This window comes from Budorcas taxicolor, chromosome 3, assembly GCF_023091745.1.
Source record: "Budorcas taxicolor isolate Tak-1 chromosome 3, Takin1.1, whole genome shotgun sequence".
Lineage (NCBI taxonomy): Eukaryota > Metazoa > Chordata > Mammalia > Artiodactyla > Bovidae > Budorcas > Budorcas taxicolor.
In genome coordinates, this window is record NC_068912.1 from 16,716,778 (window position 1) to 16,743,715 (window position 26,938).

Consider the following 26,938-nt stretch of genomic DNA (forward strand, 5'->3'; position numbering starts at 1 on the left):
GCATAAACCTACATTCTCTAGCTTATTTTTTTAATACTGTGGAAGAAGGTTAGACTTCTAGTACTAGAAGGTGAAACAAAATGTGATGTGCAAAAGAAAATTTTTTCACACTTTTTTTCTGCCGCATTACACAGTATGCAGGACCTTATCCCCCGACTAGGGATCAAACCCACAGCCAGCGCATTGGGAGCTTGGAGTCTTAACCACTGAACTTCCAGCGACGTCTCAAAAAAAAAAACACACTTTTAGAAAGCATAGGTAGTCCCACTTCCATCTCCATCCTACTCCCTGAAAAATCTTGAGGCAATTACTCCAGAGTAAACTCAAAATGAACCAAAACTGCTATCTGAGTATTCAGGTAGTAATTTTCAAACAAAAGCAGTTGTAAAACCTAATCTAGGACCACACTTCTGAAGAAAAAAATCTACAAATCTAAACTCAACGACTAAAAACAGTTTTCACTATTATTTCCCACTGTCTCAAAGAAACTGACAAACCTCCAACATTCAGCTAAAGTAACACTGTAACACCAGTTAATCTAAGGATGAAATCTGGTTTTCAATCGCAACCATCTCGAGTAAGATCAAGTAAATGAAAATGACTTCAAATGATACACTGCTCATTCAAAAAACTAATAATAAAGATCTCTACTCGACACTGCAGAACATCCCAAAGATTATTTAGTAAGGCACCATCCTATTCTTAAGGGACATAACAATCTGATACAATAATAAGACAGTAACAAAACACAGCATTCTCATTAAGTGGAAAGGAAAGGAAAGGAAAGGAAGAAGTGAAATCAACTCTAAATTCCAGAGTGAGAGTTCCTCCAATATCCCCTACCATCTCCAGGAATAGTCAACAAGCTGTAAAGTTTGTTTCTCAGGCTTCCCTGGTCATCCAGTGGTTAGGAACCCATATGTCAATGCAGGGGACATGAGTTGGATCCCTGGTCTGGAAAGATCCCAAATGCATCGGAGCAATTAAGCCCTCGAGCCACAACTACAGAGGCCGAACGCTGCAACCACTAAAGCCCGTGTGCCTAGAGCCTGTGCTCTGCAACAAGAGAAGCCACCACAGTGAGAAGCCTGCACACGTCAATGAAGAACAGCCCCTCAGTGCAACTAGAGAAAGCCTGAGAACAGTAACAAAGACCCAGTGCAGCCAAAAATTCATGAACAAAATAAATTATTTTTTAAAAAGGTTTCTCTGTTACTTCAACAAAAATAAGTTCACATGATAAAAAGGTATTGTGGAAAAAAAAGGTATTGCGAAATGTAAAGCCAATATTGGTGGGACTGTTCTGAAATCAGAATCCAGTAAGGGCTGTGGCTTTGTTCAACAGCAATAAATCTATTAGTAACTAAGGCTATTTAGCAGCAACTCTTCACTCAGACTAACCAAGTCTTGAAAGTAGTCATTAGCCTAGAATCAACAATTATTCCAGGCCAACTAAAAGAAACTGATTTTATCTGTTTCTCCTATTTATTGCACATAAATTTTAAGTGTTTGCAACCTCCAGCAAATATAAACAGAGTTCCTTGCTTTATTTGGAGAATAAGAGCGTATGCTTTAAGTTGGCCCCACTTGCTATTTTTGGAATTTACTAGCCTCTCAACCAGGGACCCACTTTTAGAACACTTTATTAGCACTCTACCGTATCTGGGTTTCCTTCCAGCAGTACATTGATGGCTCTGTTGACATCTCCATTGCAGTCATGCAAAGCAATGACACATTCATCCTGGTTCTTGCCTGTGATATCAATCAACTGAAAGAAAAAGATCAACAACCATTATGAACAAGCTTGCACTCTCCCAAAAAGGAAAATAGATGAAGGAAAGGGAGAAGACACAGCTGAGTTTGAAAGAATTAGGTTTAAAAAAGCAAAACATGCAGAATTTTGACATTCTAGCTCCAAAAGCAAAATACTAACATCTGTGATTAAGGATGGGGCAAAATATTTATAAAACAATCGAACAATAAAGTATCTAATAGAGAATCAAATGCAGAAACACACAGGCTTCAGTATACCATGACTCTCCATATTTCTTAGATAACACAAATGCTCAATGTTGCTGTACAACAGTACTAACAAAGTCATTCAATAAAGAGGTTAAAATTAAGATAAAATCTCTTTGAACAAGTATCTGTCAAAAGGGGCACAGTAAATCAGACAATAAAAGCACTCATGTATTGGCTTAACCTATCATATTTCAGGTCAAAATTCTTTTAATACCTAAAGTGCAAAGTATCCTGGTAGGCATCAATCTTATTAACTGTGCTTTAATCTTCATGTTTTTCCCCACAACTTATGACAAATCAAAAATACACTCACTTGTTTCACCTTTTCCTCAAAGTCAGCATCATTATGGTCCGAAATCATCTGTGCAAGTCGAATTTGTTCTGCAGTGGCCTAAAAAAGCAAGATCAAGAGACAATAGTTTAGAGAAATGAGAGGGACCAACACAGTCAACTGGGCTTCCCAGGTGGCTCAGTGGCAAAGAATCCACCTGCCAAGCAGGAGATGCGGGTTCGATTCCTGAGTTGGGAAGATCCCGTGGAGAAGGAAATGGCAACCCAGGCAGCGGGCTACAGTCCATGGGGTTGCAAACGAGTCTGACACAACTTAGCAACTGAACAACAATCAATATTCATCATCTCCCACCCCAATTTCCTTCTCCCTGTTACACATGGCCAAGTAATACAACATTTCCACCACTTCACTTCAGTTGCTCAGTCGTGTCCGACTCTTTGCGACCCCATGGACTATATAGCTGCTAGGCTCTTTCCACCACGTAAGATGCTTAAATGAGCAAAATAACAACATAGAGTTAAGCTGTCATTATTTCACACTATCTTCTTCAAAAAAGCATGGAGTTTTCTCTTATGTTCACAGTTAAAAGAGACTCATTTTGGGATCAAACACCACTTTGAAACATCTGTGCCTTAATTCAATTTCATGTATTTGCAAAATCATGTGAAAACTCTGTTCCTGTTTCTGCAATGATCACTGTCACTCCCTTATTCCCTAGGGATGAGAACAGCATAAGGTTTAGTCTGAGGATACACTGAACATATCCTCTAAGTATCCAATGTATGCTTGTAAGATGTCAGAAATTTTAGCCCCAGCTGAGATAAATACTAGAATTCTGCTAGAAATTCACCTGTAAAGAGAATTAAAAGAAAAATGAATAAGAGAAAAGTTCTAATCTGACATTTAATTTATCTGACCATAACCAAATATAACTGACTCATTCATATTAGGTGCCAACAAATACCAAACTGGTTGTTAAAAAAATATATCTAAATTCAACTTAAAAAAAAAAAAAAAACACCTCATAAACCTCAGTGCCCAGGTTAATTTACTCTTTAAAACTGAGCAGGCAGGGGAGGTGGGAGGGGGGTTTGGGATAGGGAACACGTGTACACCCGTGGCGGATTCATGTTCATGTGTGGCAAAACCAATACAATATTGTAAAGTAAAATAATAATAATAATAAAGATAATATTAAAAAATAAAATCTTGAAATAAAAAAAAAAACTGGGCAATACCCTATAGAGTGTCTCATTTGTTAATCTTAAAGGAACACAGTAAAGACGCTAACTCCTCATGGGAAAGGAAAAATCAGATTAGACCTCAATGAGACAAGAGAGGAAAATAAAAGACAAGTTAGGGAAAACAAGAGCAAAGGAAAGGAAAAGGTGGCAAGACAAAGATTGGCTAAAGAGATGTCAAAGTGGAAATTCTAGGAAATAAGAAATATATTGCTGAAACAACCCAGATGAATAAAGGAAACTATCTTAGAGATACAAAGCACAGGGCCCATTCCTTCCAAGCCTCATAATGCAGTAAATTAACAATAAAAATAAGCACACTGCATCAGAGTGTGTCATTAACAGTTATTAGGCCCCAAGTGAAAAGAGGAAAGGATAAGAAAATAAGAATAAAGAACCCAAACTAATAACCCAAAGCATAGAACTTCGCAAGGCTACCCCATGGATCCACATCCCTTGGGTTCTTTACCTGGGGCCGCTGCTTGTGCTGTGTCTGGTTTTGGTTTTGAGGTGGTTCCCAGTTTCCCCGGGCTCGGTTAGTGCCCACCGACGTCATCATTTACAGTATATACAAATAACAGTATTTACAAGGTAGAATACTGAAAGATTTAAAAAAAAAAAAAAGAAAAAAAAAGTTTAGATGTTAAATGCAGGTAAAATGTTTTCAACCTTTTTCATCAGCACCTTCACGACTATCATTTCTTCAAAGAAACCAACATGCACCTGTTCTTGAGACATTTATAGTCTGATGAATTCTTTAGGGTACTAATCCATTTTTGCAGAACAATAAATGTATAAAACGTGTTAAGTGATGGTTTGCTTATTTTAAAGTTATGGGCACAATCTGGTTAGTGTACCTTATAAGCAGGCTTTGTTAAGTTTTGCTATCTTAATAGTTAGCAAAACAATGTTAATAATGAAGTCGTCCCACAAGTGAAAACATCCAAAGTCCCTCTGACAGAAGAAAAGATAATCAGCAAAGCCTGGAAACAAAAGCCTTCCAGGAAGGGGATTAGCCTATACTTCAAATAAAAACAATTTAAAATGCTGTACTCAACCTACCTTTGAAAACAGCTTTACCTGCCTTACAACCTTTTAAACATAAGCTGCATGTGTCCTCCATCATTTGGGAAAGGACAAGCTCAAGTCTAGCTTTTCTCCCTCAAGTTTCTGTCCCTCAGTATGGTGCAGGGGCTCCCACAACTTTCCACAAGGCATGTATTAGCCCCAGTGACTGCTCAGAATCTCAGTTCCTTGGATAATAATTCCAGCACCCTGCTTTTGTGGCTGCTTATGTTGGTTTCCTAAGTCCGAAGTTCCAAGAAACCAGAATGGCAATTACCCTCCACCACTCACCTTAATATACAGAGAATCCCAAATTTGTCCCAAATCAAAATTATTTGGCACAAAGTTTTATTTGGAAGAAAGTCCTTCTGGGAAATCATTTTAAACTTGAGACATTATTGCCAGCAAGATGACTTTGTTGAGTCTTTAAAGAGACAAGGAACACAAAGGGCCTTCCCAAAACCAGATCAGTTTATGTTACAACACTTCTAACAAGCAAAGATTCTAAATGCAATCTCAGTTGCTGTATTTAGCAAACAAAGAAAACATTCATACTATGGAGTGCTCAAAAGGAGGTTACTCTGCATGTTTTATTCCATTCCAAAGAGGACAAGTTTTTACTTTTCTGCTCTACATTATTTATTTTTCATTAATAAAACTTCACATAGGGTAATTCTAGGCTGCCCAGAAGACACTGCCGGATTTGAGGGACAGGTAGGTTGGGTTTCTAAGGAAATATGCAAGCATGAACTACTGAGAGTGAATTTCACCTATTTCTTGGGTCACAAAGTAAGCTAACTTCCCTGTGGATAAATCCTTCACCCAATTGGGTCAATGTGTCACATAGGTCTTTATTGTTTGATGCAGTTATTAAGAATTAAGAGTTCTACATTCCCTATCACCAAGAAAGAGTTTTAAGGAAACTTTGGGGCTAATTTTTAACCATTACCTCTTCTCCCTACACATGTGCACAAAAAGGCCTGTAAATCTGTCTAGATAGTACAGGATTATTTGATATACAGAAGTCCATTTTCCCAGGCTGCCATTATTGTCAAGTTTCAAAACTTAACTTACAAAAAATCAAGTGTTGTTCAACCAAGTACCTAGATTCAAATAAAACAGAAAAAAAAGAAAAAGAAAATACCTAGAGGAAAACTATTAGGCATTATTGTAATTGGCTCAAAGATGAAGATTCTAACCATGGGAGTAGCCTCTCCTAGAACTTAAAAAATATAGATTGTGTTCTACTCCACGTGTGTTTCCATTTGTGAGCAGGAGTTGTTAAGTAGAATTTCATGACTACCTGTAAAGACAATTGCCATGTACAGTACCTGTCAGCGTAAATACATTAGTCATTTCAAAACCCACATTAATTACTTAGGAAAAGCGGGGGGAACCTCCTGATCATTCTATTAACTTCCATTTCTCTCTTATAAGTGCTTTGAAATGTGTGACTAACAAAATTTTACCACCTATATAGCAGCAACACTGAGCAACAGGTCAAAAATAAGTGATCTGAGTGGATCACTGGAGGGCAAAGAATTAGTAGCCTTTTAGTAGTAAAAAGACACATACCCAAAGTTATCACAGTAGAGGTGAGGAATCTTGTTAAGTACTCTTTCATATAGCATAAAAATATTTAATGAAAGTAGGTGAGAAGTATTGGAGACAAGGGGATAGTGCAGGAACAAATACAGGTTTCAACACAGGAGTGCCCTTGACCATTTTTTGAAAACCAGCTACTTAAAAAAATAGCCAGAGAAATTTTACAGAAAAAAATAAATAACAAGTATTTATTGAGTATCTACTATGTGTCCAGTATTTTAGTAAATACAAAAGCAATATGACTTGGTTGCTGCCCTCAGGGAGCTTACAATCTAATTTGAGAAACAATTCAGAAACTCTGAAGCTGGACGGGGATGGGTAAGGCTTGCTACTTCTAAAAGAGCAATTAATTCTCCTAGATGCTCTGTGGAAATTATCCCTGCAACTCCTTCCCCATCAACTTGAACCTAATTTAAAAAAGAGTACTTCCCAGTTAGGACACATTTTGGCAAGAAGGGGCTTTAAAAATCATAATCAAAACAGTACATTTTAAGGTCTTTCATCATCAGTTTTCATGCCAGCAACACTTTCCGACTTCCCGTTCACAACGGAAATAATCACCGGGAGAGCCTAATCTTTTTAAGGACAATGGCTGCAGGATCTCAAAAGCAGTTTTATCAACCCATACACGGCCAAAACGTTTTAGTTCTCCAGGAATTCGGGTTGTCAATGACCCTCATCACATCCCAGCAAGTCACATCAGATATCCATCCCCAAAGCAGAAGGTGGGCGGTGGAAGTGAATGGGGAGGAGACAAAAAAACAAAACAAAACACGATTTCACCATCTAATAATCAGAGACAGTCAAAGGCAAAAAGGATAACAATAACACCAACAAAAAAGGCCTGTTACTGTGGTGTTTTTCTTTCACAATATCCTACACCAGAGATGGCTACATTTCAAGAAGAGTGGAAAAGGAGCAACCTATTTGTCACATCAGTTTGCAAAGCAATTTAAGGACTGCCCACAAGGTGAAGGGTCTGAAGAAATTTGGGATTCCTGTTCCATTATGAGAAGAGTGATCAAAACCCCACTGTTCTAGTGACGTCCCTTAGGCGTAATATACCCTACGGGGGCCTCCCATGCCCAGCTTCCCAGATAACATAATTGTTTGGGGTACCCAAAACGACAGTATGGACAACAGGAAGCTAAAGACAGCAGCAAAAATATATATTCCAAGAGCTGGGGCGGTGAGAAAGAAAGAAGGGTAATAAGAGGAGCTGACAAAGAGGCTGGAAACGGAGAGGGGACGCAAGCCCACGCGTGGAGGATGGGAGGCTCACCCCGCTCAGCACCACATCGGGAGCTCACAGGGCCAATCGCCTCCTTACCTCCCACCCGGAACAAATTAATCCTCCGCACTCCAAACTGAGGGCCACATGGGGGAGTTTGGGGCAGCTCCACCCCATCGTCTTCCCTCCCCCCCTCCCCGCCACCCCTAAACCAGGCCGGATCCGGATCAGAGGGGGCCCGCAGAGGGTTGGAAAGGGAGGAGGCCTTCTCCTCTTCTCCACAGGAACCGGCCAGCGTAAAGAGAGGGCCCTACCTCAGGCGGGGCCCAGGCCTCGCTCACTCGCGCTCTTTCTCGCTCTCCCCCGTCTCAGGCTCTAGCCGCATGGCCCCCCCCCGCCGCCGACTGCCCCAAGCCCCGCCCCGGCCACGCTCCCAAATCGAGGCCCCGGCTCTGGCGCGGCCCACTAGGCCGCGAACCCAACCATAAACAAAACCTCCAGCGGCCGACTCGAGGGGGGGGCGCCAGGGCTCGTACGACTAGGTGGGGGGTGTACAGTGGGGAACACGGTGCGGGGGGGCCTACCGAGGGAGGGGTATACGGCGGGGATAAGGGAGAAAGGAGGGAGGGTAAAAAGGGGAACGCGGATTTAAAGGGGCCGCGGACAATACCCGGCCCCGCCGCGCTGCCGCTGCCGCCGCCGCCGCCGCCAACGCCGCTGCGCTCCCAACTTTACCTCAGTCTCCTCCACACTGACACCCCGGGCCGCGCCGCCCCTGTCACGTGATATAAGGTTCCCTCCTCCCCCCTCCCCTTTTCCCTCTCGCGCTCGCTCTCGCGCCTTCTCCCTCCCACTTGCCTTCCTGCGTCCCCCAGCACGTGACGCGAAAAGGGACGCGCACGTAAGCGTGCGCGTGCCGCCTCGCCACGAGACACCTCATTCCGGCTGCGCGCGTGTGCCCCGCCTCCTCCGCGGCGGCCCCGCCTCCGCCACGTGACGAGCAGAGGGCTTCTGCTTCCTCTTACTGGCGTAGTTCCGCGTCTCAGCACTCGCCGGTCCCGGTTGTCTTTGCGTGCCTGAGTCACGTGCTTGGGGGAAGCGGGAAGGCAGCGTTCTTCTTTCCTAGCCCCCCCCATCCGCCATGTTTTCAGGCCCGGTCAGCCTTGGTCTGTCCCCGTAAGGAAATGGCCGGGGAGTTTCAGGAAACCCAGGCGCCGTTGCCTCAGCGGAGCCCGGGCTGACGAGGCAGGGCAGCGGGTTAAACCGGAGCAGTTCCGCGCGGGGTGGGGAGGCCATGGCGTCCGGCAGTAACTGGCTGTCTGGCGTGAATGTCGTGCTGGTGATGGCCTACGGGAGCCTGGTGAGGAGATTCCCCCACCCCATTCCTGCGGTCGCGTCTGACCCAGTAGAGACCCTCCTCTTGAGCAGTCCCCCGTGTCCTCATTCTCCACCCACTCACCTGCACTTTTTTCTGGCTTTGACTCCTATCCCAGGAGTACCTGGGAGCGTAAGTCACCGACTCGCACCGCCCCGCCCCCAGCTGAGAACCCTCCCTCTAAACCCTGGGACGCAGACCCCCCACGCATATCCGCCACAGGTTCACCCGTACCCACCGTATCGGTAGTGGCCTTGCTTTGCCCCAACTTATATCCCAAAGCACCCCTGAGAACCCCAATTGATATTTGAATTGAAGGCATGCCTTTTATTTGTTTAATTTTTTAATTCAAGGTTCTCTGCCTTTTGGACAGGTGTTTGTACTGCTATTTATTTTTGTGAAGAGGCAAATCATGCGCTTTGCAATGAAATCCCGAAGGGGACCTCATGTCCCTGTGGGACACAATGCCCCCAAGGTAGGTCCTTAAAACATGAGATAGGCGTGGTTCTCCAGATCTATTAGGGCTCAGAATGAGATTTCCTTTGCCTTTCGGGAGAAGGCAGTGGCACCCCACTCCAGTACTCTTGCCTGGAAAATCCCATGGACGGAGGAGCCTGGTAGGCTGCAGTCCATGGGGTCGCTAAGGGTCGGACACGACTGATCGACTTCACTTTCACTTTTCACTTTCATGCATTGGAGAAGGAAACGGCAACCCACTCCAGTGTTCTTGCCTGGAGAATCCCAGGGACGGGGGAGCCTGGTGGGCTGCCGTCTGTGGGGCTGCACAGAGTCGGACACGACTGAAGCGACTTAGCAGTTTGCCTTTCGAAATGACTCAATTCCTGTATTCTTTGTCCAGTTACCCACGTGCTTGCTTTAGTACACTGAGCGATAAAGGTCACTGGCTTACCTGCTCACTGCTGTGGCACAGCTAGTAACTTACCCAAGGACTTCAGTTTCTGCATCTGCAGAATGAAGGACTTGAATTAAAATTCCAAACTTTCTGTGGTAAGATATTTCCCTGTTAAACTTCAGCTACCCAGTGTTTTCTGTTTGAAGATTTTGTTTTGTTTTTGGTTTGGGATGGAGTTAGAGTGATTAGAATTAGCCCCACGTCAGTGAGGAGGCAAACTTTGCAAAACTTTAGATTTATGAAGTGAAATCACTCAGTCATGTCTGACTCTTTGCGACCCTATGGACTGTAGCTGGCCAGGCTCCTCTGTCCATAGGATTTTCCAGGCAAGAATACTGGAGTGGGTTGCCATTTCCTTCTCCACAAGATCTTCCCGACCCAGGAATCGAACCCAGATATCCTGCATTGCAGGCAGACTCTTTACCGTCTGAGCCACCAGGGAATCCATTTAGATTTATGAGGGCAGCACGAATCATCTAGTTCCATCATTCGTGTTACAAACTGAAACCTAAGAAAAGGAAGCAACTTACTGAGGACATACAGGAAGTGAATAACCAAGTAGTCTCTGTCTCTACTGTCTCCTGAAGATAACTGCCTTCCTTTCCTCACTTTAAATAATCTACTGAAATTTTATTTATATCCCAGTCCTCCCTGAGTTCCATACTTGTGTATCCAGATGCCTACCTAACATTTCCAGTTAGATGTCTGATAGGCATCTCAAACCCAACATGTCAAAATCAGAACTCTAAATACCCTCCTGCCACCTCCACCCTGCTGCTCCTCTCTTCCACTTCTGGGTAAAAGGTGCCTGCTGCCCCTGCCAACCTCCTTTTGTATGGCTCTCCATTGATCACTGGGATCCAGCTGCGCTGATTGAGTTTCTTATCTTTATGTGTGCTGTCGCTGGGGCAGAATGATCAACCTCTGGTTTTCATGTAGCTAGTTCATTTGATCTTTAGAGCTTACCTCAAGTACTATTTCCTAGAAAGAGGAATGCTTATGACTCATTATAAACTAGGTCTTTTTTTTTTTTGAGATAGCATTTTACTACAAATTGTCTTTTATGTGTATTTGTTTAATGCCCGTCTCTTCCCTAAGCTCTAATAACGTAGGCACCATGCTAGTTTTGTTCACTGCTATAGAGCCACGGCCTACGTATAGTAGATAGTTAATAATTAATTCATCGAGTGAAAAGCAGGTTAGTGGGAGGGCTAGAGCTGGTATACAATTATGTCAACTCCTAGATCAGTGTTCTTTCATTAAATAGTGTTGTAACTCTTCTCATTTTTCTGTGATGATATATTTCATGGAAAGCCTCAAAGATGTGGCCTGAAACCTCAGCAGTGCTTCCACACTCTCAGTTCTCCAAATGCCAACTGCCTCCCATAAGAAGGACACAGGGTTAGTTTACACTATATCATGAGTCAGTCAAAACTTGGACTATTAGAAACACCCCATCACTGCCACCCCCTCCCGGCAACCATAGACTAGATGAGATTAAGATTCCTTTTGCTCTAAATCATTCTGTCTAAATTCTTACCCGTTGCTGGTGAAAGTGTAAATTAGTAAAACTGCTTTGGAAAATACTGGGATATTGTCTCGTAAGATTGCAAACCTACCTAATCCACAGCCCAGCAGTTCCATTCCTACCATACAGAAATTAATTTTTGCATGTGTACCAGAAGACATGTACAAGAATAAAGCATTGTAATTTTTTTTAAATATGGTACGCTAAATTTCCACTTGAAAACAATATTTGTGTTCTGGAACACTATGAGAAATGAAAAGAAACTGAAAATAAGAATGTGAACACAAATGAATCCCCAAAATCTTTTTGAATGGAAACAATAAATTACAAACATGAATGAATCTCAAAAACATGCCGAGTGAAAAAAATGCCAGAAAGCCATTCACAAAAGAGTACATACCATATGATTCCATTCCATTTGTAGAGAATTTTAAAACGGATAAAACATCAGTGTTCCCTGGGTCATGGAGGAGAGTTTAACTGCAGAAGAGGATGAAAAACATTTTGGGATGATGGAAATGTTCTGTATCTTGTTTGGAATGGTAGTTGAATGAAAGTATTCATTTGTCAAGATTCATCAAACAACACGTAAAATGGATGTATTTTATTGCATTTGAATTAAACCTCAATAAAGTTTATTTAAAATTTTAAAAGATTGCAGAGAAATTCAAAATATTTTTCCATTTGTATAAAGTTCAAAGCCAGGCAAAGCTAAACATCTTCAGGGTAACATGATAAAACAGCAAAGAAAAATAAAACTTGAGAAATTTAGGTTGGAGGTTGCATTTGACCGGGGGTGGACACAAGGCTTTGAAGTCATTGGTCATGTCCCAGTTCTTAAAGTGAGTAGTGCATTCAGGTGTTCATATTAATGAATTTTATAATTATTTAAGGTGTACATAGATGTGAAATGTATTCTATGTATGACATACTTCATAATGGAAGTTTCTAAACAGTTACAAGAGAATACTTCTTGGGACTCTGGCAGCCCTCTTAAGTTAGAAAATGAATATGAAACTGTTAACAGTGGTGTGTGTGTATATATATATATATATATATTTTTTTTTTTTTTTGTAATTTGACTGCAGCAAATTTTGCTGTAGCATGTGGGATCTAGTTCCCTGACCAGAAATCAAACCTGGGCCCCCTGGATTGGGAGCTTGGAGTTTTAGCTCCTGGACCACCAGGGAAGTCCCTAGTTTCTTTTTGAATTACCTACTTAAAAAATTAAATATGCTCTTAGAAGAAAACCTCTAGAAATCCTGTGGTCCACCAGGTAGAGATAGTTCCCAAACTTCTAAACCACATACAGATCTCCTTATAGGGTTTTAGAATAGATTATGACCTACAGTTGATGTCCATTTTTTCCCAGCTCAGGAAAAAACAGCTAACCAAGACTCTTCTAAATCCAATTGAGGGGACCTCCCTGGCAGTCCAGTGGTTAAGACTACACTTCCACTGCAGGGGATGTGGGTTCAGTCCCTGATGGGGAATCTAAAAGCCTTCATGCAGCTCCCTGGTGCAGAAAAAAAAAATTTTTTAGAAAGTCAGAAATAATAAAACTTGAAGGAATTCTAGCAGATTAAAAGATCTAGCTTAGAGATACGTGTTTTGGAGAGGTTCTTAGCAAGTCCAGTCCCATTCTCTCTTAAATTATTTCTTAAATTCTTGAGTCTTAACCTGGCGCTTTCATTAGCCAAATGAGCATTTTCTTTGCTTCTGTTGTCTTAGTTGTTCCCCACTTTGCCCCATTTCCAGATTGATAGGAAGCAAAGTACAGGCTAAATGGCCGTGTATTCTTTTCTCCGCATGAACAGGACTTAAAAGAGGAGATTGATATCCGACTGTCCAAGGTTCAGGATATCAAGTATGAACCTCAGCTTCTCGCAGATGATGATGCAAGACTGCTACAGCTGGAAACCCAGGGAAATCAAAGTATGTAGCATGTTCTTGGACAGTACTTCAGTGAGGGGGCTCACAAATTCTGAAGTCCTTTTCTCAGTTGTAAACAGCTGCTGTCAAATTCAACAGCTGTGGTTCCTTGTTACTGGGCATATGTTAGATTGGGAAGCACTAAGCTTGCTGGAGTTTGGAGACTCTTTTGAGGGTTATTCCTGACACCAGTCTCTTTCTCAACAGATTGCTACAACTACCTATACAGGATGAAAGCTCTGGATGCTATCCGTGCCTCTGGTAAGGGCTGCTCAGCAGCTGTTCTGTATTCTGAGAGCTCACCCAGGAAAGAGAGGGAGGAACCTAATTTATGTTAGAATTTGTCCTTTCTACACCTACCCAACTGGTAGGAGTTTGCTAATTTTGAGAGTACTGGGTTACTGTTTTGCCTTAAGGAAATGATGTAGGTAAGTTATTTTTCTCCAGAGAGTCTGGATTTGTTTTGTTCTTTCTATACCTTTAGTTGTGAGAAGGCAATGGCACCCCACTCCAGTACTCTTGCCTGGAAAACCCCATGGATGGAGGAGCCTGGTGGGCTGCAGTCCATGGGGTCGCTAAGTCGGACACGACTGAGCGACTTCACTTTCACTTTTCACTTTCATGCATTGGAGAAGGAAATGGCAACCCACTCCAGTGTTCTTGCCTGGAGAATCCCAGGGACGGCGGAGCCTGGTGGGCTGCCTTCTGTGGGGTCGCACAGAGTCGGACACGACTGAAGCGACTCAGAAGCAGCAGCATACCTTTAGTTTCATGAACTAGTGGTAATTTGCTTGTTTTTCCACAGGAGACAGGCAACATCTGCTTTTTCACCAAGCCTACATAGATGGTTCTTGATTTTTTTTTTCCATTTGACCATTGTCAAAAATGCTCTTGAATTTTTTTTTCCATTTTTTTCCTATGAGTGTTGTCAGAAATGCTCTATCTCTACCAAAACATAGTTTATATCTTACACTAAGGGTAGGTAGGAGGGTAAATAGGAAAATGACGCTGTTGTATACCATTGGTATGATTTAACAGTTGTATTGCCACCACTGTGTGACCACGCAGGCATAGCTCCAGATCTCTAGCCCTCTTAATTCTCTTAAAATGTTCCCCCAACTCACTCATTGTACCTGTTTCTAAGTTTGGGAAATTAATTAGGAAGACTAAACAAACGGGAAAGGGGGTATCATTGTTCTGTTATCTCCACAGAGATCCCATTTCATGCTGAAGGCCGGCATCCCCATTCCTTAATGGGCAAGAATTTCCGCTCCTACCTGCTAGATCTTCGAAACACTAGTACTCCTTTCAAGGGTGTGCGCAAGGCCCTCATCGATACCCTGCTGGATGGCTATGAGACAGCCCGCTATGGGACAGGGGTAAGCCACAGTGAATGGCCACTTTTTTCTTCAGGAAACTAAAGGGATGCCCCAGACTGAGAGATCCTCATTCTTCCTTCCTCTTTCTTCAGGTCTTTGGCCTGAGCGAGTACCTGCGCTATCAGGAGGCCCTGAGTGAGCTGGCCACAGCGTGAGTTTGGAGGGTTAGAGAATACAGTAGTCCTGGGTTGTTTTCACAGTTAGATTACTTTCAAAAGCACTGTGAACAAAATCAGGTCCTAGAGCTGTTTCTTTCTTATGGTGGAAAGTAGATGCAAGTTAGTAAGAGAAGTTTCTCCTACTTTTTTGTATCTCTTTTTCTTATTTTGATTTTTTTGTCCAACTCAGTAAAATGTCAGAATTGGTGTAATCTGTTATACCAGTAAAAGGAATAAAATAGCTTTTCAGCAAACAAAAATGTCTTCCTTTGTATCTTGGTCTGATAAAAGTAAGAATGAATTGTCAGCCAACTTTATTACCACTTAAAGTATTAATAACCCTGACTGAAACAAAAGGTATCACTAAAGAGCTAGCTGTGTTTTATAGAAGAGACTTCATGACTTTTTGCTGGGAACATTTTAAATACCTGCTAACAGAGCTTCAATATGTTGTTTATGCATGTATGTAAACATAAGAGTAAAGGGGGAAAGCCAATCTGGAATAAAGAGTTACTTACCAGCCACAAAAATAATACATCTGCTTTCTGCTGTGTTGATTATGACTCTTTCTCAAAAGATGAGGGGTATGTCTGTCCTGTTTTCTGTATATCCTTATATGTTCTAAAGACAAAGGTCCTATAAAAACTACTTAGAAAACTAATGAAAACCCTTGGAAAGGGTGGAAAAGGCCTGTTCAAGTTCAGTTTCTTTGAAAGTAAAATACTGTATGACTCCACTTATGTGAGGTACCTAGAGTGGTCATATTCATAGAGACAGAAAGCAGAATGGTGGTTGGTAGTGGCTGGAGGGAAGGAGGAATAGGGAGTTGTTTAATGGGCAGAGAGTTTGTTTTCCAAGATGAATTCTGGACATTGGTTGCACAACAGTGTGAATGTACCTAATACTACTGAACTGTAAACATTTAAAAATTGTTAAGATGGTAAATTTTATGTGTATTTTACCACATTTTTAAAAATTTAGTCTCTTAGATCTCAGTTTCTAGAAAGTTGCAATAGGTATATTGAAGAGTATAGGCTCTAAAATCTGACAAACTTAGATTTTAATCCCAGCTCTCTGTCACTTACTAGCTTTGTGACCTCAGGCACCTTCCTTGATGGACCCTCAGTTTCCTAATCTGCAAAAGGGGTGATACCACCATAAAGGGATAATGGGATGTGAGTAAATTACATGTTGGTAAAAGAACCAGATTTAGTGTCCTAACTTATGATAATTCAATAGTTAATTTCAATATTATTTTTTGGAGGTCAGTTGTTTCAAAGGACTCTTTGGACTGGGAGTATATTAGTAGCATGCACACATTAGGTGAATCAGAATTAAAAGTTTTCTTTAAGCACAGTGGAATGAACACGAGGTTGAGTCAGAGGCAGGGACTCAGTGGTAAGCTACCACATGGGATTTTAGTAACTAGTTTGTAAGATAGGACAGAGACGATTTGTGGCTACAGTTGCATGTATAGGATATGGAAGCCTTGAATTGTTTTCTTCCATTAGTCCTCTGTCTGTCCATGACCAGCCCTCTTTGTGTTCTTCAGGGTCAAAGCACGAAGTGGGAGCTCTCAGCGACAACACCAGTCAGCAGCCAAAGACCTAACCCAGTCTCCTGAAGTCTCCCCAACAACCATCCAGGTGACATACCTCCCCTCCAGTCAGAAGAGTAAACGTGCCAAGCACTTCCTCGAATTGAAGAGCTTTAAGGACAACTATAACACACTGGAGAGTACTCTGTGATGGAGCTGAAGGCCTCTCACTGTTGAAGGAGCCACACAGACTGCAGTGTGCTTGCCGGGTGGCCTCACTCAGGTCACCTGGGTCAGCCCAGCTCTGGATCAGCTGAAGCCCTGGTTGTGTTCAGAGCTCTTAAGATTTCATGCCTAGAGGATCATTCTCCCACCCGTTCTTATGGCCAGTTTCAGAACATCAGTTAAGACTTTATTTTCCCTTGGTATCACTTTTCTCTGGAGTTGAATTAGATGTTTTTCTCAATATTTCTGTCAAAGCTTCCTTAAAAATCCGCACTTGGTTTTTTGATCATGGTTCATCTGTCATTTTCCAGACTATAAATTATCCCAAGGGTGACCAGGCTTGGTGTCTTGTCTTCTGTACACAGCTGAATGGGAGCCTTTTGGTTTGAAACATCTAAGAGTTGATTGGTGGAAATGGTATACAGAATGCTGGGGAAATTGGTGGAGGCCATGAGTGCTACCTAGAACAACTTACCCTGGTGCTCCACTTAAACCAGGATATTAACGGGAACATTAACACAACTTCTCTAACATGCGAGGATCTGCCTTCCGCTTTCATTGTATACTGTCATGAGTAAATTGAAAAAGGAATGTTATAATCTGATATAATCCCGTCACTCCTTATTTGTGGGATACTGTGAAGGAATAGACCAATATCTTGATCTGACTTTATAAACCATTTAATGAACAATTAAAAAATAAAGCATATGATTCATTCCTCTCTAGTTGTCTTTTAATAAAACAGGCATGTGAGGACTTCTTTGGTGGTCCAGTGGCTAAGACTTCATGCTCCCAAGGCAGTGAGTACTGGTTCCACCCCTAGTTGGGGAAATAGAGTTCGATCAAAAGTTCGATCAAAGATCCGACATTCTGCAACTAAGACCTGGTGCAGCCTAGTTTTAAAAAAATGTTTATTTATATTTGGCTGCACCAGGTCTTAGTTGCAGAATGCGGGATCTTTGATCGAACTCTGGATTTGTGGTATGCAAACTCTTAGTTGGGTCATGTGGGATCTCAAAAGAAGAAATCCTAAATTGCAACTGGGGTCCTTGCTCATAAAAGTGCCTGTGTCACTAATAGAAGGCTGGAGAACCAGGATTCCCTTCAGGTCTCTGGGGCAACAGGCCAGGTGACCAATGAACTCTCGTAGGCCTAGGCTCATTGTTGGAGGTGTAAATGTTGCTATGACTACTGAATCCTTGGTGACTAAACAGAAATGAGAGCTTGCTCAGTCTCCTAAGACTACATCAAGCAAGTCTTTAGACATGTCCATGGAAAAGATCGGAAAAGTAGAAGAGGTATGCAGAGTTGGAAAGGCTGCTTTGGATGAGTTTCCCCTGGATAAGGTTTCCAGATGAATTTCTCAGAAATTGACAGTTCTTGAGAGGCCCTTGATGTAACTGAAGGGTAGCAGCGGGGCGGGGGGTAGTGGGAGACTGGCACATGGTAGGTATTCAAATATTTGCTGCATACTAACCCCTGCATGAATAGGACTTTCTCCACACCTGCCCTCGGAACTTGGCTACTCCCCTCTCTCCGAAAAGAAAGATCTTTGTCTCCCACTATGTTAGGGCACTGAGGGTGAGGTACTGGAGATCAAGGCAGATAACAGAACTCCCTTTTCTTGCAGCATTTTCAAAGGGCCCTGGGACTTAAGAAGATGGTGGAGAGGTAATCTCTGCTTCTGTCCTTTCTGTTACGCTTCAGCTTGACATTTTCACTCTCCTGCCCTCCTCTGATATCCACTTCATCTTGTTAGAGGTTCCTCAAAAAGGCAAATAGGTGTGAAGCAGGCAAGCAGCAGCCTTTGTTTCCTTGCTTCCCATTCTCTGAAAGAAAATTGGAGCAAGTTTTTGTTGTTTTACTTTTTAAGGAAAATTCAAATATTTGTTGTCTGGTATCACACTCACCAACCATGTGGTAGGTAAGCGGTAGGTGTTTATTGAATGAATGAATAAGAAAACTCAAAAGATTAAGCTGTGTACCTCTTATCATCTGCGGAGTTTTTTTAAAAAAACAAAGGTGTTAGGCCTTCCCCAGTGGTCCAGTGGTTAAGATTGCTCGCTGCCAATGCAGTGGGTGGGGAACTAAGATCCCATGTGCTGCATGATTTGGCAAAAGATTAAAATAAAGGCTGTAACCCAGAAGAAGATTCTGACTAAAATGGCCTAAGATTAGCTAGGAAAAGCCTGTTTTTTAAGGTTTCATAGGTTATACCCAGAGATAGCAAGGATGTGAGATAAAAAGAATGCATATAGTTTTCATGGGAGTCAAGATTGATCCAGCCTTTTTTGTAAAATCTGTCAGAATTTTAAATTCACAGATCCTTTGAACTGGCCACTCAACTTCTAGGAATACCTTATACACATACCTACAAAAGCAATAGAATGTACACACATGAGTATTCATGACAGTATTGTTTATACAAGTAAAAAAGCTAGAAGTAACATGTAGCTGGTGAAATTATGTTATAAAAGTACTTGGCAGCCTTTAAACAGAATGAAGCAAATCTCTAAGTGCTGATACGAAAAGTCCAAATTGTTATGTAATACTGCTTATGTAAATGTATGATTTCATGTTAAAAATAAAAGTTATACTTGCTAATACATGATAGAAAATTTTTCTGTAAAGATGCACAAGAAACTGATAACTTTGTTGAGATGAACTGGGGCAGAAGAATGATGCTTCCAGCTTTCATTTACTATATATCCCTGTATATATTTTTCAGTCATCTGTAAAAAATACTTGATTTTTAAAAGAAATGTCAACAAGATTATCTGAACAGAGGATATGTGTGTGTATCACGTGTATAATCCTGCTGTGTATTAGAAAACTTTCCAGAGTGTGTCTAGCCAAGACTGAGTATCACTGGATGATGGAAGGAATCAATCCTTAGATTGGACTTGATACGCAGGTCTGCCATTAGGTGACCTTGGGTAACTCACCTGAACTAAGTTTCCTTGTTTGTATAATGCAAAAATTGATACCTATGACACATGGTTATTATGGTGATTGAATGATATACTTCCTATTAATATATGCTAGGTTCTAAATCAAGGTTTCCCTGGTGGCTCAGATGGTAAAGAATCTGCCTACAATACAGGAGACCCAGGTTGGATCCCTCGGTTGGGAAGATCCCCTGGAGAAGGGAATGGCAACCCATTCCAGTGTTCTTTCCTGGAGAAGCTAAGCCAGTACTAGTCACCTTTTCAAGGAGTTTGCAGTCTTCTCTGACAATGGTACAGAAGTTCTGATGAAGAAGAGCCTCCCTGACAAGGTTTTGTCTCTCCTCCTAACTCTAACCTATTCAACCCCTACCTTTGTGCCTGGGACAGGTGGCAAAATTCACACAAGAACTGTCTGTGGCAGATAACATTAAGCCAGAGGAGAAACCCATATGCTGTCCTAAGGATGCAGGACACCATGGTACAGGAGTTGGCACTGGCCAACAAGCAGTTGCTGATGGTGAGTTCATGGCTGAAGGTTCACCCTCCACTGCACTATTCCTTTTCCCACTGGGATTCCCAAGCTCCTGGTCTCTGCCATTACACCAGAGCAGCAACTCTTAACCCTGAAATCAAAGCTCCTTTTCACCGATTCTTTGTATCCAGCTGCAGAGTCCCAAAGCTGTCTAGTCTTTGCTCCTCTCACCTTGGCAAAACTGTGCCTTAGTGCCTAGCATCTGCCTCTGGGAACCTCTCTCCTTGGAGTCCCCTGTTGCTGTCATGTCACCATTGCATCCCAGGTGCCTAGAAAAGTTTGTGGGTTTTGGAGTGTTCTCAGAAAAGACGTGGGTCTGCACACCCACAGAGAAAAAAATGGGTTGGCTTCCCCTCTAAAGTTTAGTCTTTGTGCTCCTGCTTAATTTTAAGCCATAGCTAATTCCATATCCAAGAGAAAACGGGATGGGAAAGCAACCAGGGAGAAAGAATGAGGAAGGCAAGTACACAGAGGGCAAATATCACACTCTTCTATCCACCCCACCAGGTCCGTCAAGCTGCCCTGCACCAGCTGTTTGAAAAGGAGCATCAGCAGTACCAGCAAGAACTAAATGAGAAGGGCAAAGCTTTTTACGTGGAGAGACTCTGATGGCATTCGAAACATTGTCCTTCCATTCTCACCGCATCTGCTAACCTAGCCTTCTTGAGCCCCACTACCTCCAACGTCCCTTCCTAAACGCACTTTCCTCTGGTTATAGTTATCTGCCCAGAGCTTAGGACAGTGTTCCCACTCTCACATCTCCTGTTCTTGTCAACCCCCGGTGCTATCTGGAAAATGATCTATGAAACAATGGTAAAAACAAGAGTGACGCCTTGTGGTCAGAATGAGGTATGCAGTATTGACGTGAGTGGAGGGGAGGTGGATAGATGAACAACGTGAGCAGAGCATCCTGATTTGGTTTAATAAATAAAGCTAGTTCTTTAAAGTTCAGACTTGGACCACTGGCTTATTCTTTCAGCCCACTTCAAAGTGTTTATTCACAGCTGCCAGTATCTTAATAAAGCTTTCTGGATTTGCTCACCATCTCTCTGATCTCACTTCCACAGATCTCTTCTGTATACTTGGACAATAGCTCTGAATCTGCCTATTAATCCACAGGCACTATGGGGCTTGATGTCAGTAGGACTGGATTTTTTTTTTTTACTTTATTTTACTTTACAATACTGTATTGGTTTTGCCATACATTGACATGAATCCGCCACGGGTGTACATGAGTTCCCAATCCTGAACCCCTTTCCCACCTCCCTCCCCATACCATCCCTCTGGGTCATCCCAGTGCACCAGCCCCAAGCATCCTGTATCCTGTATCAAACCTAGACTGGCGATTCGTTTCTTACATGATAGTATACATGTTTCAATGCCATTCTCCCAAATCATCCCACCCTCTTCCTCTCCCACAGAGTCCAAAAGTCTGTTCTATACATCTGTGTCTCTTTTGCTGTCTCACATACAGGGTTATCGTTACCATCTTTCTATTTTTTTTTTATGAGTTATTTTTTTTTTTACATGCGTTCCCAAACATGAACCCCCCTCCCACCTCCCTCCCCATAACATCTCTCTGGGTCATCACCGTGCAACAGCCCCAAGCATGCTGTATCCTGCGTCGGACATAGACTGGCGATTCGATTCTTACATGATAGTATACATGTTACAATGCCATTCTCCCAAATCATCCCACCCTCTCCCTCTCCCTCTGAGTCCAAAAGTCCGTTATACACATCTGTGTCTTTTTTGCTGTCTCACATACAGGGTTATCGTTACCATCTTTCTAAATCCCATATATATGTGTTAGTATACTATATTGGTGTTTTTATTTCTGGCTAATTTCACTCTGTATAATCGGCTCCAATTTCATCCACCTCATTAGAACTGATTCAAGTGTATTCTTTTTAATGGCTGAATAATACTCCTTTGTGTATATGTACCACAGCTTTCTTATCCATTCATCTGCTGATGGACATCTTCCATGTAGGACTGGATTTTATGTTTTGACTTTGCCAATTATTGTGAGACCTTGGAAAAGTCTCTTTCCTCTGAATTTCTGTCTGAATGCTCACCTCTTCGAAATGACAGGGTCCCAAACTCAAATGCCTTCAGGGGTTAGGCAGGTTATATAGCAGTTATGAGGGGGAAAGAAATGGTGGGATTTATGGGGGACTAGAAAGAGCATGTGACATCTTAATCCATTCAAAATTCTGAAAAGTACTAATTAATCATACGCATCTATAGGCCACAGAGAACCTTACTCATAAAGATCCACTTTACATACAAATGATATCTCAAGCCAGAGAGACTCCCACTTTGCAGCCAGTCACAGGAGCAGAAACACACCATCACTGCTTAACTGCCATCGTACTTCTTTTCCCCTCATCCCTCACCTTGCCATCTGCATTCTCATCAGTGACTCATCCTTCCCACATTGATTTCCTGCTCTCTACACTGTGGCTCTGTCCACACTGCAAAACTCACACCTTTTCTTTCCCCTGTGCCCCAAGTCTGCCTCTGTCCTTCAATACGCCATTTTCATCTTAAGCTGTCAGAACTTCTCCTTCCTCCTCTCCTCACCACACTGATGAGCACAGAGAGGTAGCAAGGTATAAACAGAAAAGCACACACTTTGGAGTCAGGTTTGGGTTCAAAGTCTGGCTTCACTTCTTGTGTATGTATAGGTTATTTCTCTGAGCCTCAGTTTTCTCTTCTGAAAGTGAATATAGTACCCATCTCATAGAAACATTATGAGGATTAAATAAGATAAATGTGTGTAGAGAGCAAGCACCGCCCTTGGCATGCAGTAGGTATCCTCCCACTTCCCTCTTAGGAGATTTCCTATGACCCAAGCCCTTCACAGATGCCCTGCTTGGCCCCCTGGCCAGCCCCCTTAGGCAGCTCAAATATTATTCTCCATCCCAGCCCTGTCTTTCTCTTTCTGTCCTAAATGTCCATTCATCCTCCAGTCTCCATCAGCCCTGCTTTCCAAGCCCTCTAATCTTTAGTCAATAACTGCTCTTGAGTTGTGACACCAAACAGTACATGGAGCTCCAGGCTAGTGGAGGAGGCAGGTGGTGAACAAGTCATGACGAGTATGGTGGGAGTTTTATAGGAGACAAAACCACACACCTGTGTCCTGGGTTTGACCCATTAAGCTGAGACTGAGTCTCCCATTCCTTCTGCCTGTTCCTCCACTCTGTTCCCTATAGGTCTGTCTCACCTCCCTTCTCTCCTCTTTGTATCTGTCTGCCAGCCACCCGCTGCCTCATACAAGGCAGCATAGCCTGGTGTTAGGAGAGCAGGCTTCCATATGACGGATTTGGGTTTGAATTCTGGCTGTCATTTACTGCCTGTGTGTTCTTGAGCAAGTAATTTTAACTTTCTGGGTTACAGGGCTCTACATGTAAAATGGAGATAATGCCTACCTCACTAGATGACCGTAGGGATTAAACAAAGCACTTAGCAGAGATGATAACCCATAATGATGTTTCCCTGTCCTTTGACAGTTTTTCTATTTTTATTTCAACTCCATTACCTGGTTGCCCCTTACCTCCCGCCACATTCTCTCATCAACCCCTTTTATTTCTTTTCTGTTCGTTTGGGCCCACAGAACGCCCCACCCCTCTGCCATGATCCCTGACCTTGGCCTCTCTCCCCAGGGCTTGTCAGTGCCAGGCTAGCTCCAGTATTGGCAGCCCGGCCCCCTACGGAGCCCATCGCCTCTGATCCTCTCTGCCTGCCCTGTCTGCTCTCATCACATCAGCTGAGTAATTCACCCCTTCATGCCTCCCCAGCCCCTTTTCCCTCTGTGGCCAGTGCCTTTCCCAGCTCCTCAGGCTCAAAAGGACTCAGTCTGGTTTGAAATGGCTACACAGAAGGTACTTCCAGGAGAGCTGGAAAGCGTTCATCAGAGGCCATCTGAGGTTTCCGCCTGGACATGCCACCCTGTCAATCTCTTCCTGGGAGAGCTGCTCCTCTCCTACATCAATATTTCCTGTCTCTGCCTCTGTTTCCCGAGTTTGCCAAACACTGCTGCTGCTGCTAAGTCGCTTCAGTCATCTCTGACTCTGTGCGACCCCATAGACAGCAGCCCACCAGGCTCCCCCGTCCCTGGGATTCTCCAGGCAAGAACATTGGAGTGGGTTGCCATTTCCTTCTCCAATGCATGAAAGTGAAAAGTGAAAGTGAAGTCACTCACTCATGTCCAACTCCTAGTGACCCCATGGACTGCAGCTTACCAGGCTCCTCCGTCCACGGGATTTTCCAGGCAAGAATACTGGAGTGGGGTGCCATCCACTAAAGTCCTTTCAATTCCTGCTAAAATCCCTTTCCCAGCCTCTTGCCCTCCAGCCTGTGGTTCTCCAGGGCAGTCAAGGTTTCCAGAAAAGGGAACTAGAATTTGGGGCAGGTGTGGGTGTTAAGGGTAAAAAAGGAAGGTCAAGAAAGTAAAAAATTACACACAGACTGAAAGCCATAAGACAACACCACAGGTGTCTACCTTGGGGCTTGTAGGCCCATTTGTTAGTCTTCCCTGGAAGGCAAGAGCCACACAATACGAATTGACTGGAGCTTGGGACAAGCTATCGATCTAGATCAAGGGCACTGTCAAGTTGGCAGATTGTTTGTGTGTGCACGTTGAGCAGGGTGGGGGTGTCCGGACTAATGGGAACAAGGACACATGGAACAGGCCTGGGGGCTGAAGCAGAGCCTCCTCCTCCCACCCCACGCTTCCATCCAAGCCCCCCACCCCACCAGTGCAGCTATAACTCGCGCTCCTTTCTGCCACAGTAGAGAGAAGCAGCTGCCTGCCACAGGACATTCAACAGACCTGATTCTCTTCAGCAGAGAAACCTCCCAGAAAAGCAGGCCCCTGTGAGGAAAGACCCTTAAAGGAGCCAACTCAGGAGCTTGCGTTGTAAGAAGCCCCAGAAGAGGAGGGTCCCAAGGACTGCAGGCTGTTTCCTGGCAGAGGCCTTTTCCTCCCTCACCTTGTCCTTCCAAAATCCTGGTTTCAAGTCTGCCAGGCAGGAGAGGCTGTCCTTAAGTCTTCTCTGGAGCCTGGGCTGGAGCCTGCTAGTAAGACAGGTCACGCTTCTCTTCCGGACAGCCAAGGGTGACTTTGAGGAGGAGGATGCCTGGAGGGCATGGGGAGAAGGTGAGAAGGGACACTATGGCGGGGAAAAGCAACCAAGCCTTCTGGAAGTTTCTCATGGCTACTCATCTCCAGTTCTCAAGAGCAGGCAGGTTCCAGGAAAGGGTCCGCTGAAAGGCCCTCAGCAGCCTTGTGGGGGCGTTGGAAAGGTAAAGCAGGACGTGCAAGCCCCCACCCCCTCTCCCGGAAAGCCTTGGGGGCAGCTGGAGGGGAACTGAGGGGAGCAGGTGGCAAGGTTGACAAGGGGCTGCTGACACCGTTGATCCTCTGAGCGCTGAGGCCGTGACACCAGGGGAAGAAACTGTGTTGGAGCTTTTGGAAAGGATAGGTGCCCGGATGCAGAGGGCTGCCAGATATTCTTCCTGGTGTAGGCTAACGTGATCAAGCAAAGGCCAGGCACTGGTAGCAAAGGAGCCAAGACAGGGATGGCACGAAGAGCCGATGAGTAAGAGCCGGCTGTCTTAGGAGGTGAAGAGCAGGGGTTGGTGCCCTTTCCCCAGACAGATGGCTCTCAGGGGTTGGTGCCTGACGTGTCTGCTCTGCCCTTTCTTTGCAGTGGGGAGGAAGGCAGAGGGCCATGAAAGCTCTTCTGCCTGCTTCTGTGTGATATGTTTGATATTGGGTTGTTTAATTAGGAACCAACTAAATGTCAAACATATTCTTACAGCAGTAGGCAATTTGGCATCATACTCTTTCTTACCCCAACTTCTGGGGCTCTGGGGTTCCTGTTTTTTTTTTTTTTTTACTGAACCTATTTTCTCCAGGACCCCTTTAGAAGACTAGTGGCTGCAGCCCATGTGGGTTTCAATCTTAACCTGGAGGGATAGTGTGGGAGCAGGGGAGAACTGGAGTCTGGGTATCAAATCTTCCTCTCTCTTTCCCTTGTGTGTGCATGCTAAGTCATTTCAGTCATGTCCCACTCTTTGCAACCTCCCAGACTATAGCCCACCAGGCTCCTCTGTCATGGGATTCTCCAGGCAAGAATACTGGAGTGGGTCGCCATGCCCTCCTCCAGGGGATCTTCCAGACCCAGGGATCGAACTCGCATCTCTTACTTCCCCTGCATTGGAAAGTGGGTTCTTTACTACTACTGCCACCTGTGAAGCTTCTTTTCCTTGTGCTAGAAGGGAAATGGCTCTGATCTTTTCCTGTCCTTGTGTTCTTCTCCTCCTTATTCAATCTCCCCACCTTATTATCCAATGTTTCCTGTCCCTGGGACTCCTGTTCCCTAAGGCCAATAGTAGGGGTCTTTGGTTTTTCTGTTTTCTTTCAAGATGGTTCAGCTGATGGTTCTATCTGTGTATTTACCTCTAGTGATTAGAGGTAGGTGTTTCAGTCACCCCATCATTGGAGCCTAGTATTAACACCATCCATCTATCCTTGACATAATGACTAATGAGCACCATTTATATTTTTCCCTGGTAGTCCGGGTCACCTTGAACAGTGCCCACCTCTCTCTGGCATATTCTCAGATTGTATGGTGCCCGTGTCAGGGATCAACTACCACCTGTCAGTAGCAAGGCTCCAAGTGGAATGAACAGAGCCTGGAGCTAAGCCAGGGAGAACAGAGCTGGTAATGGTGATGATGATGATGACTGGGGGCAGCTGTGAAGAAGGGAGCAGAGGGTGAGAAGAGTAGGGAGCAACAAGACCTTGGTCTATGTGGGTATGAAAGTTCTATTTAAAGATCTCTATGGAGAAACAGAGGACATGACCCTATCTGGTTTACTGTGTCTCCCACTTTTCTTTCCCTGCCCACTGGCCTGAAACTCTGGGATGGCCATCCAAACCCCA

The 26,938-nt window shown here is 43.6% G+C and overlaps 3 protein-coding genes across 25 annotated transcripts in view; 2 read left to right on the forward strand and 1 right to left on the reverse strand.

Moving 5' to 3' along the window:
- The window catches only part of UBAP2L (ubiquitin associated protein 2 like), a 44,109-nt gene extending 35,845 nt beyond the window's left edge, over window positions 1-8,264 (reverse strand). For 21 of the 22 annotated variants that reach the window (XM_052637458.1, XM_052637453.1, XM_052637457.1 and 18 more), the window contains exons 1-4: window positions 8,127-8,217; window positions 4,025-4,154; window positions 2,336-2,413; window positions 1,658-1,768 (exon numbers count right to left, since the gene is read on the reverse strand). In XM_052637458.1, coding sequence (XP_052493418.1) covers window positions 1,658-1,768; window positions 2,336-2,413; window positions 4,025-4,114 — 279 coding nt within the window. In that variant the 5' untranslated portion in view covers window positions 4,115-4,154; window positions 8,127-8,217. Of the gene's footprint in view, window positions 1-1,657; window positions 1,769-2,335; window positions 2,414-4,024; window positions 4,155-8,126 lie in introns of all 22 variants that reach the window. The other variant, XM_052637442.1, reaches the window with a different exon arrangement.
- A 265-nt stretch (window positions 8,265-8,529) lies between these two features.
- Window positions 8,530-17,243, forward strand: C3H1orf43 (chromosome 3 C1orf43 homolog). 2 transcript variants are annotated; one of them, XM_052637465.1, is made up of 7 exons: window positions 8,532-8,816; window positions 9,205-9,306; window positions 13,090-13,207; window positions 13,412-13,465; window positions 14,417-14,583; window positions 14,676-14,734; window positions 16,294-17,240. In XM_052637465.1, exons 1-7 carry the CDS (start codon window positions 8,751-8,753, stop codon window positions 16,487-16,489), a joined length of 762 nt encoding a protein of 253 aa, XP_052493425.1. In that variant the 5' UTR covers window positions 8,532-8,750; the 3' UTR covers window positions 16,490-17,240. The 2 variants fall into 2 exon arrangements, with proteins under 2 accessions (XP_052493426.1, XP_052493425.1); XM_052637466.1 differs by lacking the exon at window positions 9,205-9,306 and having other exon boundaries at window positions 8,530-8,816; window positions 16,294-17,243.
- A 229-nt stretch (window positions 17,244-17,472) lies between these two features.
- CFAP141 (cilia and flagella associated protein 141) lies at window positions 17,473-20,592 on the forward strand. The gene is made up of 4 exons (XM_052637609.1): window positions 17,473-17,801; window positions 18,134-18,174; window positions 19,839-19,968; window positions 20,491-20,592. The coding sequence occupies exons 1-4, from the start codon at window positions 17,769-17,771 to the stop codon at window positions 20,590-20,592; spliced, it is 306 nt and encodes a 101-aa protein (XP_052493569.1). The 5' UTR covers window positions 17,473-17,768.
- Window positions 20,593-26,938: the final 6,346 nt, after the last annotated feature.